Source organism: Trachymyrmex cornetzi, unplaced genomic scaffold (genome assembly GCF_001594075.2).
Source record: "Trachymyrmex cornetzi isolate Tcor2-1 unplaced genomic scaffold, Tcor1.1 scaffold313, whole genome shotgun sequence".
NCBI lineage: Eukaryota > Metazoa > Arthropoda > Insecta > Hymenoptera > Formicidae > Trachymyrmex > Trachymyrmex cornetzi.
In genome coordinates, this window is record NW_017297828.1 from 326,325 (window position 1) to 341,337 (window position 15,013).

Sequence of the window (15,013 nt, forward strand, 5' to 3'; positions counted from 1 at the left end):
GCGCAATGCGACCGACTTACAAACGCGGAAATAACTCTGAGAATTTATCGCGATGCGGAATTCCACCACATGGAATTCCGTCACTGTCGAGGGTAAACAACCTTTGCGAACCAGTTGCTCTCGGTAATTAAATTTTTCCGCGGATGCAATGCACATGCCTGGAGCTCCGTCACCGTCTTGACAATCTAAGTTTCTCAGAAATGGATGGATTATTGCCCACCAATTTCTCGGATAATGCTCACGGTGTATGGAATAAATTTATACGAAATTTCAGTAACTATCTGAGGCGCAGTCGGCACTTGGAATCGGAGAATAGAATACCTGCACCGGCGTCTTTCCTTTCCACTTCGCCGATCAACGTCAGCGAGGAATCGCAATGTAGCGATAATGCATTGAACTATACTATAACGCCACGCGATATTCTCTCATTCGCCTGGCAAATAAGCAAAGGAATGACATATCTCGCTGATATTAAGGTACGATAATATTATTTCAAAATATTCATAAAGTTATTTGGATTTTTTTTCCAAATTACTGAACTTATTAGAAATATCTAAACTAAAAATGATTAAAATATATCTATTATATAATAGAATTAACTGAAAATTAGTAACAGAATGGCAGTATTCAAATTGACTTTCCTCGCAACTTGGTTAATGAAATTTAACAACATGCGATTGCAACTTTCTGGAAGTCAAAGTCGTGAAATGTCTTAAATGGACTCGGTCAAGTCATTAGCAATTAATCAAAGTTTCCTCCGCACTGCAGTTGGTGCATCGGGATCTCGCGGCGAGGAATGTTTTACTCGCAACTGGTAAGGTCTGCAAGATCTCGGACTTTGGTCTAACTCGTGATGTATATGAGGACGATGCGTATTTGAAGCGAAGCAAAGGACGAGGTAAGATCATCCATTAATTAATAATCTGTATGCCGACTCAAAACTTACAGACTTTCCATTACACTCTCTCATTATTGAAGCAAATTATAGTAATACATTTTAAATCAATCATTAATTAAATTCATTTCCGATAATGAGAATTACAACTTCCAAACATAATATCACAAAAATATCAAATCGATCTTATAAATTATAATTTTATTTCACATTACAAATCTATGTTATTAAATAAAAAGTGTCATAATTTAGTATCGAAAAGTACAATTTTGCGAGGCGCGGACAATATTTCAACAAGTTTAATCCTAACGATCCTAATTTAACCACGACGGAATAAATCCGGTCGTAATTCTTTCGGGCGTATTCACGAGAAAAACATCTTTAATGACTCGCACGAGCCCGCTTGTTACTTCGCGTTATCCAAGGTTTTACGGTTCGTGCCTGCAGTGCCTGTAAAATGGATGGCGCCGGAATCCCTGGCCGACCATGTGTATACCAGCAAATCGGACGTTTGGAGTTTCGGCGTGCTCCTGTGGGAGTTGGTCACGTTAGGAGCGTCTCCATATCCCGGAGTCGACGTACATAATCTCTACAATCTACTAAAGGCCGGCTATCGTATGGAAAAGCCGTCTAATTGCTCCCAACAGCTGTAAGTGCTTAATTCTCTTCTGTGATTTAGAGCGTTTAAACATTCATTAATCTTAAGGATCATCAATTTTAAGTCCACTTAGAAATTTAGTGACATTCATTAAATAAAATCTACCTCTTGTAATTGTCTTTTATATAAAAATTACTTTTGCTAATCCAAGTTCAACATAATTATTTTTTTTCATAGTTGTGTGTCTCTTTATACCTATTAAAATTATTCTTTATTATTATCTTCCTTCTCATTCTTTTTCTTTTTTTTTCCTACATTCTTTCTAGTTGTCTTTTTAGAAAATTATAATTTATGTTGTTTGAAACTCGGCTTTTTCCAAGTTCTAACTGAAAGTTAATCCTGCTGGTCTATTTAAAACTATGGTTATATTGTTTGAGTCATTAATAAAAAGCTCTAAAAAATAAAAAAAATTCACAAAATAAACTTACACTAACAAATGAAGTTATTAAATACCAGAAAAAATTTTTTTAATTAAAATATTTCGTAAAAACAGAAATTACATTTTGGGTCATATAGACATAAACAGACCAGCAGAGTTCAGCTGACTAACGGAGATAAAATCAAAGGGCTTAGGACTGCGTGTAACTTATACGGTATTCATAATTACGAGGGATTCGTGCGTAATTATCACAGGAAATTTTCATGATTATATTAGCGTGACTTCATATCACATGTGAAACATTCTGTGAAGATTAGATCACTATACTGCGAAGTCAGCCTCAGTACATATGTTGTGTATATACAAATTACTAAATTAATAACATAGTAGCAAAACAAGTAATATGAAGGGAAGTAAAGGAATAGGGGAAGTAGTATACAGTAGTATAGTAAATAGTAATAAACAGAAATATGACTAAATCTTTAATCGTGATGTGAAAACACATATCCTTTTCAATTAAACTATTATTAAAAGTTATACTTTTAAAAAAGCATTGGAAAAACGTCAATAGTTAAAATAAAGTAGGCCAACTATTTCTGCTCGTCGTAAAAGTACATTCTCTTTTGTGCGCAAACGGAAAACGAAAGTCATTTCCTATCTTTTACAACCTCGTCTAAGGAAACATCTTCGGTTTGATTGTAACAAGTGATATTTTTTCAGGTACAAGTTGATGGTGTCGTGTTGGCATCAAGAGCCCGGTATGCGACCGTCGTTCAAGGAACTAACTAGTCATTGGGAACGTATGCTGGAGGATGGTGTCGAATATCTCGATCTTAATCCACGAACCGTCCATAATCAAGCCTACTTTGCATCTCTACAAGCTTTGGACAGCGCGAGTGGTAAATAAAATAAGTCGATTTGAAATATCGCCGTCTATAAATAATTGTTATCACCTTTGATATTTTTAGTTAATCCAGAGATAAGAAATTTCTGGATTCTAGCAGTTTTAAATTATTTCCAAATGCTACTATTCTCAACCTCATTCAATCATTATCAAAACTTATTTATCGATTTCAGATAATGTGATTTCGAATTATCTTTAGTCTTTAACTATTGCCGTAAAAAGATGTTACACTTCTAACGTCATGGATCCACTGAACTCTTATTTTTGAAAAGCTAATTACATTTTTATTGATATAATTTTTTATTGATATAAACTCATTAATCTTTGATCTAAAAACATTTTTGTCATATCTTTTCGATATTTGAACCTTTATTCACCTATATTTTACAATCGTTGAAAGATTTGATGGGTACGATAGACCACGACACCAGTTAATAATTAAAGGATCTCTTATCAAATCTTTTGTAGGTTCTGGTAGCGATCAGGTTGATAACGGGATTATCAACGGGATTCTAAGGACAGATACTGTTAACTATCTCGGCCGGATATCTTCTGAACCAGTAACAAAATGCGACAAGATAGACAAGCTGCAAGCGCTCTGGCAATCAACCATAGCATACTTCCCCGAGGAACCTATAAAGTCGCCTTATGTAAACGAACGACCTCCAAGTTTGAAAGCCAATCATTATGAAAGCCCGATAAAATTGAGAAATACCAGCCTGACCAGCAATAGCGAGAACGATCTGAGAACACCTCCCAACGAACGACCTCAGTCCTACATTGATATGCAAGGAAAGAAATCGGCGGAGACGGAGGATCTTTTGGTGTTTAGGAGTCTTGACGATGACGAAAAGACTGACAATAACGTGACGAACTGATCGACGTAATCTCACGTTGGACAAATGAGAAAAATCCAAAATAGGAAAACACGTCAGTTTTCTGAGCCTCGTCGAGTTTTCCTAGTCTTAAGACAAATATGGATGAAAGAAAGTAAAGGTAACTGATTGAGGGAGCAATTGTCAATCGCAAATTATGCGAGAAAGAGAAGAATATTTATTTAACGAGGAAGTATGAGAGAAAATTGTGTGAGAGAGCAATTGGAAGCGAATGATTCGCGTGGGATGAGAAACGCCATTCTTTATGGCGATTTATAGGAATTGCGCAGAACGACGATGACATGTAATGTACTGGCTGAATGAAAATTTGCATTTGTAAAAGCAAATATTAACTCCGTGGAATTGAATGAATCGCGATTTAAATTGTATCGTAGAAAGAATTCCTGAAAGAATTCTTGATTGGACGAAATGCCCTATAGAAAGTTAGGAGTAAACTATATCGCGCAAAGTGCTAAACCAAATATAAATTACTAATTAATTTGCCGTGTTTTTATGTACTTAAAGTCATACGGCTGTTTGTCGATCACCATTGGTAAGGTCGCTTTTAATACTATTAATAATAATAGTTACATATTATAATTATTCGTGCGATTTCTTGAAAAGATCATCGTATTTTCAGCATTAAAAAATTTTCTGTACGTCACACCACGCAACTGTGATGAAGTTTGAAAATAGTTGTTCATCAAGAACGTCAAACTTCCCAAACTAAGGGCCATAAGTTATTTCTTCTTAAGCGTTAGCAGTTTCTGTTACAAGTACAAGCTTCAATAAGTGCAAATAAGTTAAGGAAACATTTTCACAGTTAATATTAAAAACTTCACTCGTAATTTACCGAGCGATATTAAGCGTTCAAACTCGAGAAGTTGCAGATTTGGTCTTCCATCAAATCTTTCTTGATAGATAGATCCGTGGTTGTGAAATTGTACGGCACTCTACTCAACTTGAAACTTAATCACGCTTTCTTTCGAAACGAAATACTTTCTATTGTCGCACTAGCTTTTGTGGCTTTCGTGTGCCCGACACAACGAAGCAGCAGATCGCACGCAGATCGAGGTGATACGATCGAAGTGTAAGAGTAGTATTTTTTACGAGACGCGTGTGTGGGCTCCGGTTGGCGCGACGTCATATCCGAAGAAGACTGTGTTTCGCCGTACCTCACCAGGAACGGAATCGTCCCTTTTGTATTTATGTATAAGATACAACATTCCACCCACGATTAGCCTAGTTATTTATCGTACGGATTTTATAACACGACTGCGTATGATTTCGACTAGTACCACGTTCGATGTTTTCCTGTTTCCTTTTTAAACTCTCTGGGGCATTAATGACAACGACTTGAAGCACGCGCGTTACGAGCCGAATAATATTGTGCCATATTATTTTCTTGTAACTGATATATCACAAAAACATATAAAAGACGCTTCCAAACAGAGTATTTCCTTGTATTATTCTTACCTTATTCCCAATAGTGTTTGCTCTTCTGTTGTAATGATGATCTTCTCAAAGTTAAAAAAAAATCGAAAGAAGATAATAAAAGAAATGACAAGGACAAAGGAAGTAAATATGAAATAAAATAATTATTGTTAAGCATTACAAAAATTTATTTAATGTGTTTCTGTTTTATATCTTTAAAAACATTTTTATAAATTTGGTATATATAAATCGTAATAAAGATAAGTGATGGTTACATATAACAAATATATATAATAAAATAATTTTTTATTAAATTATTATGTAATTTTGTATATCTATACATACGTTTCGATTTTCGAGAGTATTAAAATCGATGAAATTTATAAAACAAAAGGATATTTTTTTAGTTTCGTCAATTATAGTCGCATATAAAATCAATCGATAAAAAAATAATAAGAAAACCCTTTGTGCTAAAAACTATTCATACATATATAAAAAAAATCACAAATTCAATTTATCTATGCGAAACTCGCAATCGTTCCTCGTGGAATTAATGCCGAAAGACTTCTGATCTTCAGTCTCACCGAGTAGATTCAGTTCGTCGATACAAATCGTGAAAGACTGAGGTATGACATCGTTATCTGGTGTGTCAGGCCTAGAAATCTCGATGTTGCAATTTGCAGTCTCTTGTACAACGATCGGTAATAACAAATCGTCTAAAGAAAATTCAGAGTGATATAAAATTGCAACTATATATATATATATACATATATATATATATAATATAAAATTACTGATACAATAATAATAAAACTATCTCTATCAAATACCAAAAAAAAATAAAACACAAAAAAATGACGCTGATATAGGAATCGAGGAAAAGTATACGAAAAAGAATGAAGCGATAGCAAGGTGTTGCTATGGCAATTAACAAAATCGAGTATCTGCGATAACATTACTCACCGGTCTCCTCGATATTTTTTATCACGCTCGAGGCTTCATCCTCGGATATCTTCGCCGTAGCGAATCTGATGCTCTCAAGCAGCTCCCGATTAGACGCTGTAAGGAATCTTAGACAAGCAATTCCGTGGATCGTCTTCACGAGCCTAGCTAGGTCCTCGGGTACGCGAAACTTCTTGAAGAACCGTGCCTCCTCTGGTATATGGTCCGACTTGCAATACGGCAGGTGTATCGCATAATACCTCTTATTTCTCCGAGGATAGTTCTCCTTCAGCAATCGCAACAGGTGGTTGTCTACGTTTCGATAAATGATTGTCGCATCGAATTTCGCAGATGTCGGCGGGGATGTCACGACCAATACAACATCCGCCGTCTGAAACGCGGTGTTACACCAGAGTCCTGGATCCTACAATCACATTGTACGATTATTTCGCTGAACTGTCTCTGAACATCGCGTCGTAAAAATTCATATATTACAATATAAACAATAAATAAAATATTAAGACTCTCAAAATTAAAACAACAAAAGAAATGTTTGCAAGAGGAGGTAAGAATAAAAAAAAATGCATTACTTAGCGCACAATAATTCATAGGTAATGACAAATATATTTATTTCTTCATATGTAAAAATTGATCGTAATGAAAAAGAAATATATTTATTATTATGAATTATTGTGCATTAAGTATCGCATTTTTTTCTTACTTGCTCTTACAAGTATTCAAATATTATAAATCAATCAAACTCGTATTTATCGACTTGTGGATTTCTATCTTTTTGAAAGCAATTGCCATAATATATTACATCGTTGATTTGTTTGATTACTCACTTTGCTGGCAGTTTCTGCAATATCAAACATGTCGATCATTGCATTGATATTACAATATCGTAGATATTTTGTTAACTCAGCCATCACATTTACGTGTGACGGATGTGTCGGTGAGTATACTAGTAAGCAGTTCGGCTTCATAGCCACTCTTTTTAAAACTATATTTAAAAAAGAAAAAAAAATTTATTAAAGCAAACGGATTAGACGTAAGTATTCCGGAAAGAAAAAAGAATTGATAACATTCTCACCTTTCTTTCTGTATAATTTAAATGCGTGATACAGCGCGTATAATAATACCGGTGGTATCCATACTAAGCTGATTATCATAATTAACAGTCGATGAGACGCGTGTTCTGTGACAATACAGAATTAGCAGTGTTAAGAGGAAGAACCAGAAATGAGACAAAAAAGAAAATAAATAAAATATAAGTAAAAACTTTTAAAAATTAGAAATAAAACTGAAATAAAAAGAACAATTAAGAATCAACGAGGTAAACAATGAAAATTATTTTAAAACTAACAATATATAATTCCATAATAATTACATAATTTGACTTAATAATAACCTTGACATTTGTTTATTGATTATATAATTATTTCCATGGAATTATATATTTCATTTTTAATCTTCAATTACAGTAACAAATTACAGTACAAATTACTGGATCCGATGGAAAAAATTTTGGATGATTGTACAATCTATGTACAATTAGTATTATAAAGTACTAAACTGTAGGTAAAAAACTTTCAAACTTTCATCTATCAATTGTCGTGGGATAAAGGTTTACTTACATTCTCTACTTCAAACAGAACGCTTTTGAACTTACAATTAGGTGTTATAGTTTTCACAGCTATATAATTGAGCTATAGTTATATAATAATTTACGCGTTGCTTACTGCGCTGACTCTCAATTTCTTTCTTTATTTCAGTCACTTTATTAACCCTTACGTGCAAACAGAGTAATTTTTGTCCAGGCGATTTTTAAAATTATGAATATCTTGAAAACTAGTGGGCGCGCCGTTCCGCTCCTGAAAAAACTGATAGAGATTTGTTAAATTACGTATAAATTCTTCATTTAAAATAATTAAGGAACCCCAGCAGCACAAAACTTGCAGGAATATTACTGCAATATTACAGCAGTATTACACGTTGCAGCAACATTGCTGCAAATTTTGTACTGTTGGGGAAGCTACATGAATTTTTTAATATTTTTTGAACCACTTAAACCATTAAAAAACATCGGACATTAACGATCCCCGTTTACATTAAATAGGTACTACAAAAACGTTTGCACGGCAAGGGAGAGATAAGAAAAATAAAACTTTAAGCTAAATCGCATTTACTTATGTGTACATAGGGCGATGTGCTGTTCGCACATCCGTGCTCGCCGCATTCGGGATGCAAGGCCGCGACTTTAACATAATAGGCGCCGTCTGGTGCTAAGAGGTTGAGCCGTATATGCCCGTGGTCTTCGTTGGCGGGGACGATCGTCGTGAGCGTCGACTTCGTATCGTTACTAATCAGCCACACCTTGTATTCCGTCACGTTGTACGTCGACGGGAGCGGTTGTATGTACAATGCCGCATTTGATTGATCAGAAATGTCGATATATATGAAGGGCGTAAATTTCTCGATCTGGACACTATTTTCTGGAAGAGATTCGAGGGTAGTTACGAAAGACGCGAAGCCGCGGGACGGAAAGGAAAGGAGATAAACAAAAAAACCTACCGATAAATTCATGATTCGGCACATAGAATACGTATTTTCTGCTGTACACAAAATCTTCCCCGATCGCCGTATACTCCAAACGATACGGTGATCCCTCGTATGCAGCATCAGAGAACGGACATGACACATATAAGTGCTTAGGCACTGGGTGATTGTCGTTCCCGTATAACTCTATGTGCCTGCATGCGTTCTCTTTACTCTCCACGATGTTTTGATAACGCGTAATTAATCCTGATTTAACGAGAAATATTAGAGATATACTTGTTTCGAGTGTGTTAAATATCGCGAATGCTAATAATTGTCTCCTTACTATGAAAATTGATATCCGAAACCGACAAGTTGAAAGCAGTCGCCTGCTGGGAATCATCTTTTTTTTTCAAATTTTTATTCACATAAGCGTGCAACGTAAAAATTGCGATGCCATCCCGCTTTAATGACTTTCCAGCATCCTCGAATTTTAGCTTTTCGCAACCTAAAAAATCAAATAGTATTTAATGAATCTGAAAGATATTATTATCCCAAATTAAACTATCTTCCTACCTTCCCCTTTTTCTACTGACGTTAATATACATCGGACATCCTGTGTTAAGTTAGCCTAAAAAGAAGGAATAAATTTAATATGGATAGGAAGTCTTGCAATTGTCTGCATGTAATATTAATAATCAATCAGCTTAAGATGAGGAAAAAGGTTATATACCAATCGAATGACACACAGCTAAAGATAAAGTTTGTTTCAGCTTATATCATCAATCTCTTACGTAATTCAAAAATTAACATTTCATTATTGATTTTCGATATCTATTTGCCTACAACCATGCATAATAATCGAAAGATTAATCATATGATCCATACAGTTTATTCAATAAAACAGAGAGAGAAAGAGAGAGAGAGAGAGAGAGAGAGAGAGAGAGAGAGAGAAACCGATATAATTTTTAAACTATTTATTGTAAAAAAAATGAAAAATTATATATGTATTATACTACACAATCAGTACCACAACGCGTTTTTATATTAATAAATCATCCATTTACCGCCATTGTCAATTATTGTCAATTATTGCCGACATCTTTGAGGTATACTTTCTACCAATTTTACAACATAAGAGCATAACCGAGTAAATTTTTATTTGGGAATGCTACATCAAACATTTCTGAAAAGATAGAAAGGTTCTCCTCTACATTATATAGAGAGTCTTAATTTTTGTCCGATTTTATTAGAGAATGACGCATTTAACGATGGACGTTAAAAGATTTGAAGCTATTTTTTTTTATGTACTCGAAAGGATTGAAAAGGTCAGAAACGAAAGCTATAAAAGAAATCTAAGACGTTTGTAAGTGAGTGTAGAATAACAAATACTGTTAGTAATAATTCTGTGGAACCGCGACAAGACACGTAAGATACGTCGAAAGTTATATCAGTCACGCTTTTATCGAACAGACTGTACCCAGATAAAACTAAAAGTCATAATGATATCATAAAGACGTCATCATGATTTTATTTATTATTTATTTACTTATAAATAACATTGTCGTGGCAACGTTCTATCATTGTGTGCCTTCCAATAAGCGACACAGTGCGACACAGTGATCATGTTATCTTCGTTTAACATTGGCAAATAACAAGAATGTGAGGATTCATTGTGTCACACTGTGTCATTTGTGTCACTTATTGGAAGGCACACATATATGACTCTGTATTTTACCTATAAGTAAATAGCCTTTTTTTTCATAAAAATTATACAAAATATTTCACTACTTTTTAATAGATTAAACCGAGTCTGATTAATTTCCGTCTAGTAAATCGGCTTATATCGACTCTTAACAGTAACATCATTTATAGTAACTTTTCAATTTTTAGCATTATATCTCTTCATAAATAAACTTCAAATTGAAATTTTAAAAACTCATATAACATCTCTTTGTAATTTTGGTTTAAATTAGAATTTTGTTAAAAACTTTGTCTGAAAATTAGCTGATAAATGTAATTTTGCAATCTCTCTATTTGGTTCCTTAAAATTTAATTAACAAAATAGAATTTAATATTAGCTTCTTTTTCATTCTCTTACCTATAATTCGAAAATGATTGGTATCTCGATATTTTCATGAAAGCAAAATATTTAAATTTAAAAAATCAATGTAAAAAAATAATAACGCGAAAAAAAGAACATCCTATGTATAACCTGTTATTACTGTACATATAACGCGATATATGTTGCTTCAAAAGTAACACAATGACGTCTGAAACTATAAAATTGAAGAGAGCAATGTTATAAATTAAACGATAAGATAAGGCTTGTATCTTCAATATAACTGTTATGTATCACAGAATTAATATAATTTATTTATAATAAACACGAATATAATTAATAATAAATAAATTCATCTGCAAGTCGACGTGCGAAGAATGCTCGAGGCACCCTGTATACATGACTGAAGTGACACTTCAAAGGAATCTGGAACCTGTGAACAGGTGATCGGAACGAAGTGACACTTACCGATTTCTGGCAGTACTCCGAATAACAATGTGAAGCCGAGACTCCAGTCAAAGAACATAGGATGACCGCGAGAAAGCTATTGCGAATTGTCGCCCGCATATCTTCTGGGTTATTGCCCGCTCACTCTACGATGCGCAACATTCGGTAGACGGCTTGTGTCGTCGACCTCGACATGTTAATCGCGCGGCGGAATCGCGACGATAAGTCGGATGTTCATTGTGACATTAATTACCATACCACAGCTCCGAATCATACGCGCTCCACGTTGAGAACAAAGCAATATACTGCACGCGAACGACGTCAACAATCACTTTTCTCGGACACGAGGTCGCAAACTGCGCGTCGACGCGAGGAAGGCTCTGCTGGAAGTACCAGGTACTGCTTGCATTGCTTGTCGTCGACAAGAACGGTCTCTACAAGACAGATCATCGATGATTCAAGTCATTTGATTCAACCGGCAATTATTGCATCGAACGATTCTGATTAAAAAATGACTAATGAATCAATACTTCTTTTTGATCTTGAAATATGTTATATATTTTCGGCACGTAAACGTAGATTAAGACGCAGACAGAAATCTAATTGCTGAAAGAAAGATAAATTTTGTGACATTTTGATAAGATAAAGAATAAAAGTGTATCAAAACGATACCAATTTTCTAAGTGCGGAAATTGAACTTAAGAATAAGACAAAAGGAAAGAAGAGAAAAAGAGAGAAAAGTATTTTTTATTTTATAAACAATATTTTATTGCAGAAGTATGAAACGTTTGTTTAAAATAATAAAATTATTACATTCAATAAGCACACTAGAAAATAATATGATTCATATTTGTTTTCATGTAGTGAATGATTTCATAAACGTTATAGACATCATTCCAAATATATAGATCAGATCTGAAATTTATAATCTTATCACATAAATTATGAATTTCTTAAAATTGCAACATATGCAATGTGCTGCAATTTTACAACAAAATATTTTTATGAATTGTTAATGTACCAGTTTTTTTAATAAATATAATGATGATTATTCACAAAAAATTTTCATATTCTATTAATCTAATTTTCTTTTTAAATTAAACATTTTGTTTATTTAACAAAAATTCCGTATTTGTCAACGAGTACTTTTCCTATTTTTAATTCAAAATTAAAATATAGTACATTAAAATTTAAATTAACAAAAACAAGAATAATGTTACATACATACATATACATATTAAACAATTATTCTGGTTTTCCTTTATATTAAATTTTAATGTAAAGTATTTTAATGCTTAGTTAAAATTATTTAAATTATAGAAAAATTTATTCAAAGGAATATTCCTTATTTCGAAGAATTATACCGCTTCCGTGATAATGATCATGAAGATTCATACTCAAAGTTATGCAATAACGATTATCAATAAACTCTTAAATACTAACAGCTAACTTCCTTTCTGATTGTCATTGTACAAGTTAATTGATTATTGTGAATCAAACATCCTACATTTTGAATTCACTTAACGCGCTAATTTAATATAATTCATTAATTACTTAAAAAAATATTTTAGCGTCTCAAAAGCCAAACTGATCAATTCCTACAATTTTTTAATTATTAATTTACCAAGACACACAGACTTTATATTATTTTATTCATTTTCATTTTTTCTAGTTTTTATTTCATGGAATTCATCATTTAACTTCTATTCACTTGATAATTATATATACGACACGCTTTAGAAGCGTAATTAATAATTAACTAATGCTAATATATATATATAAGGTATTGTAGTAAATTTTCATAGTACCTAGTCACCATACAAAATCAGTTTTAGTACTTTAAAATGTCAGTAATGAGCAATTTATTTAACATAATAAAGTAGTTTACCATAACTTCCTACACAGCGCAAAACATTCTAGCAATATTACAACATCGTTGCAATATTACTGTGATATTGCTGGAACATTAATATTGTTGTCATATTGCTCGAATGATTTATGCTGTACCGGTTTCATCAAATTACATATCAACTTTGATGATAGATGCGATTAAAAGTTTTTTTGCATTCAGTAATATACGAACGTGCGAATATAATGTTGGTGAATTTATAATTTAGTCTTAGCTACACGCACCAGATAATTTTGTTTTGCACGATATGCATCCTTCATGGATGCGATACACCACGAAAGAAGCGGTCAGAAAAAACAAAGATTGCAACGTGTATTTCTTCAACAATAACATTAAATACTATTTTTGTTATAATAACAATGAAAAAATCTTGATAACGTGATTGTTATTGCAAGAGAAAGACGAGGTTCTGTTTTTTCTTTTCGTCAAAAAAATAATAAATCATCAAGACAATTTTTTCTTTTCTTGAAGATGGCATAAAGCTATAATACTAAAATAGACTATCGTTTAAAATTAATGATCTTAGCGATTTTTCTACCGCAAGACGAAAAAAGAGGTGTCAAAAATTTATCTGAAATGTAGACTATATACTGCTTTCCTCGTGAACAGGTTAAGATTTTTGTTGGAATTGTGGACACACAGTGTGTTTTATCACAGTGAAGTACAATAACGTAAAGTAATAAGCTTCTATTTATTACACAATGAATTCTGCGGTTACGTAATACTAAAAAAAAGCGAGAAAAAAACAAAAGGATACGGCAACAAGAATGAAGTTCAAAATTGTAAAGCATTCAACCTTTTTCCAATAAAGATTGTTATCTTAAGCAGTTTTGGCTTGCTTATCAGTGTGATCAAAATGTTTCTGTAAATCCTGCCAACATTTGTAATACTCATTGTCCAGTTTATTGCAAAGCTTACTAGCCCAATGCGTCACGGCCATGCTATACGAGGTTTCGAACATAAATGCCTGCGTATCATCAGCGATCCGTTGTGGCACCAACTCGCTATTGGATGCAGCCTCGAAGCATTGTCTATCAGGACCGTGTGGAGTCATTATGGAATGTAGCGATGCACCACCAGCAGAAAAACCATCCTCTTTTGCCTCATAGTGACCCTTTATCAAGCCCATGAACTCGCTCATGCAATTTCCTAAGAATCCAATAGTATCAAGCTTATTGTTTGAAAATTGTGTTGTTCAGAAATAGGTATATATAAGCTATACTATATATAAATTCATATATACATATATATATAAAAGAAAAAAGGGCAGAAAATATTTTAAAAAAAAATTAGAGATAAAAAAATAAACAAAAAATATAATACTTGATATAAACTATCAAGAAAAAATTAGCATATATTCTATTTCCAATTTTATTGTATTAGATGAGAAAATGGTATATACCGTCATTAAAATTTTACGGATTAAATTCAATAATAACAATTTTTATGTAATTTTGACAATTTAAAAAAAATTTAATTATGCATAGGAAAAAATACTGTAGTAAACAAACTGTTCTGTTCGAATAACAAGAAGTAAATAGCATTTTATTTGTGTGTGTGTGTGTGTGTGTGTGTGTGTGTGTGTGTGTGTGTGTGTAGATAATATAAACATTCAAAAATATAAACAGTAGTGTAAGTGCAAAATAGTTCATTGTATATGTTATCTTAATTACTTTCTTTATCTTAATTACTCAACAAAAAAGCCTTATCGGTCTAAACTAGATCTTAGTGCTCAAATATTCCACGTGTGAATTTATATGTATGTATATATATATATGTATATATGTATATATGTATATATGTACATATAAATATATGTATATATGTACAGATGTATATATTAGGTGTTGAACTTAATTCCTGCCGTTTTTCGTCTCTAAAATTGATTTGTTTCCAAGGGAAGATGAATGAATACCTTAATCAAAGTAATTTCCTCCATTTTCTACTTTATTACTAATTAATAATACTTT

General features: G+C 32.8%; 3 protein-coding genes across 3 annotated transcripts in view; 1 reads left to right on the plus strand and 2 right to left on the minus strand.

Moving 5' to 3' along the window:
* The window catches only part of Ret (protein kinase receptor Ret oncogene), a 66,191-nt gene extending 61,032 nt beyond the window's left edge, over positions 1-5,159 (plus strand). The window contains exons 16-20 of the mRNA XM_018509723.1: positions 275-476; positions 769-898; positions 1,343-1,544; positions 2,653-2,831; positions 3,305-5,159. Coding sequence (XP_018365225.1) covers positions 275-476; positions 769-898; positions 1,343-1,544; positions 2,653-2,831; positions 3,305-3,714 — 1,123 coding nt within the window. The 3' untranslated portion in view covers positions 3,715-5,159. The remainder of the gene's footprint in view (positions 1-274; positions 477-768; positions 899-1,342; positions 1,545-2,652; positions 2,832-3,304) is intronic.
* Positions 5,160-5,576: 417 nt separating this feature from the next.
* LOC108762634 (uncharacterized) lies at positions 5,577-11,515 on the minus strand. The gene is made up of 9 exons (XM_018509705.1): positions 11,156-11,515; positions 9,202-9,256; positions 8,972-9,133; positions 8,662-8,892; positions 8,277-8,582; positions 7,181-7,285; positions 6,933-7,090; positions 6,109-6,511; positions 5,577-5,861 (listed from the first exon to the last, which is right to left on the minus strand). Exons 1-9 carry the CDS (start codon positions 11,252-11,254, stop codon positions 5,647-5,649), a joined length of 1,734 nt encoding a protein of 577 aa, XP_018365207.1. The 5' UTR covers positions 11,255-11,515; the 3' UTR covers positions 5,577-5,646.
* Positions 11,516-13,556: 2,041 nt separating this feature from the next.
* hgo (homogentisate 1,2-dioxygenase) overlaps positions 13,557-15,013 on the minus strand; it is an 8,186-nt gene continuing 6,729 nt past the window's right edge. The window contains exon 8 of the mRNA XM_018509706.1: positions 13,557-14,192. Within this exon, the coding sequence (XP_018365208.1) occupies positions 13,864-14,192 (329 nt within the window). The 3' untranslated portion in view covers positions 13,557-13,863. The remainder of the gene's footprint in view (positions 14,193-15,013) is intronic.

What these genes read in the sequence shown, in the direction of transcription:
- LOC108762634 (XM_018509705.1), bottom strand. Translation starts at nt 11,254, where the DNA reads ATGCGGGCGACAATTCGCAATAGCTTTCTCGCGGTCATCCTATGTTCT. An exon ending in CGGAGTACTGCCAGAAATCG is followed by an intron (nt 9,257 to 11,155) that starts GTAAGTGTCACT and finishes CCTTCTTTTTAG; the next exon opens with GCTAACTTAACACAGGATGT. An exon ending in TTCGGATATCAATTTTCATA is followed by an intron (nt 8,893 to 8,971) that starts GTAAGGAGACAA and finishes TCGTTAAATCAG; the next exon opens with GATTAATTACGCGTTATCAA.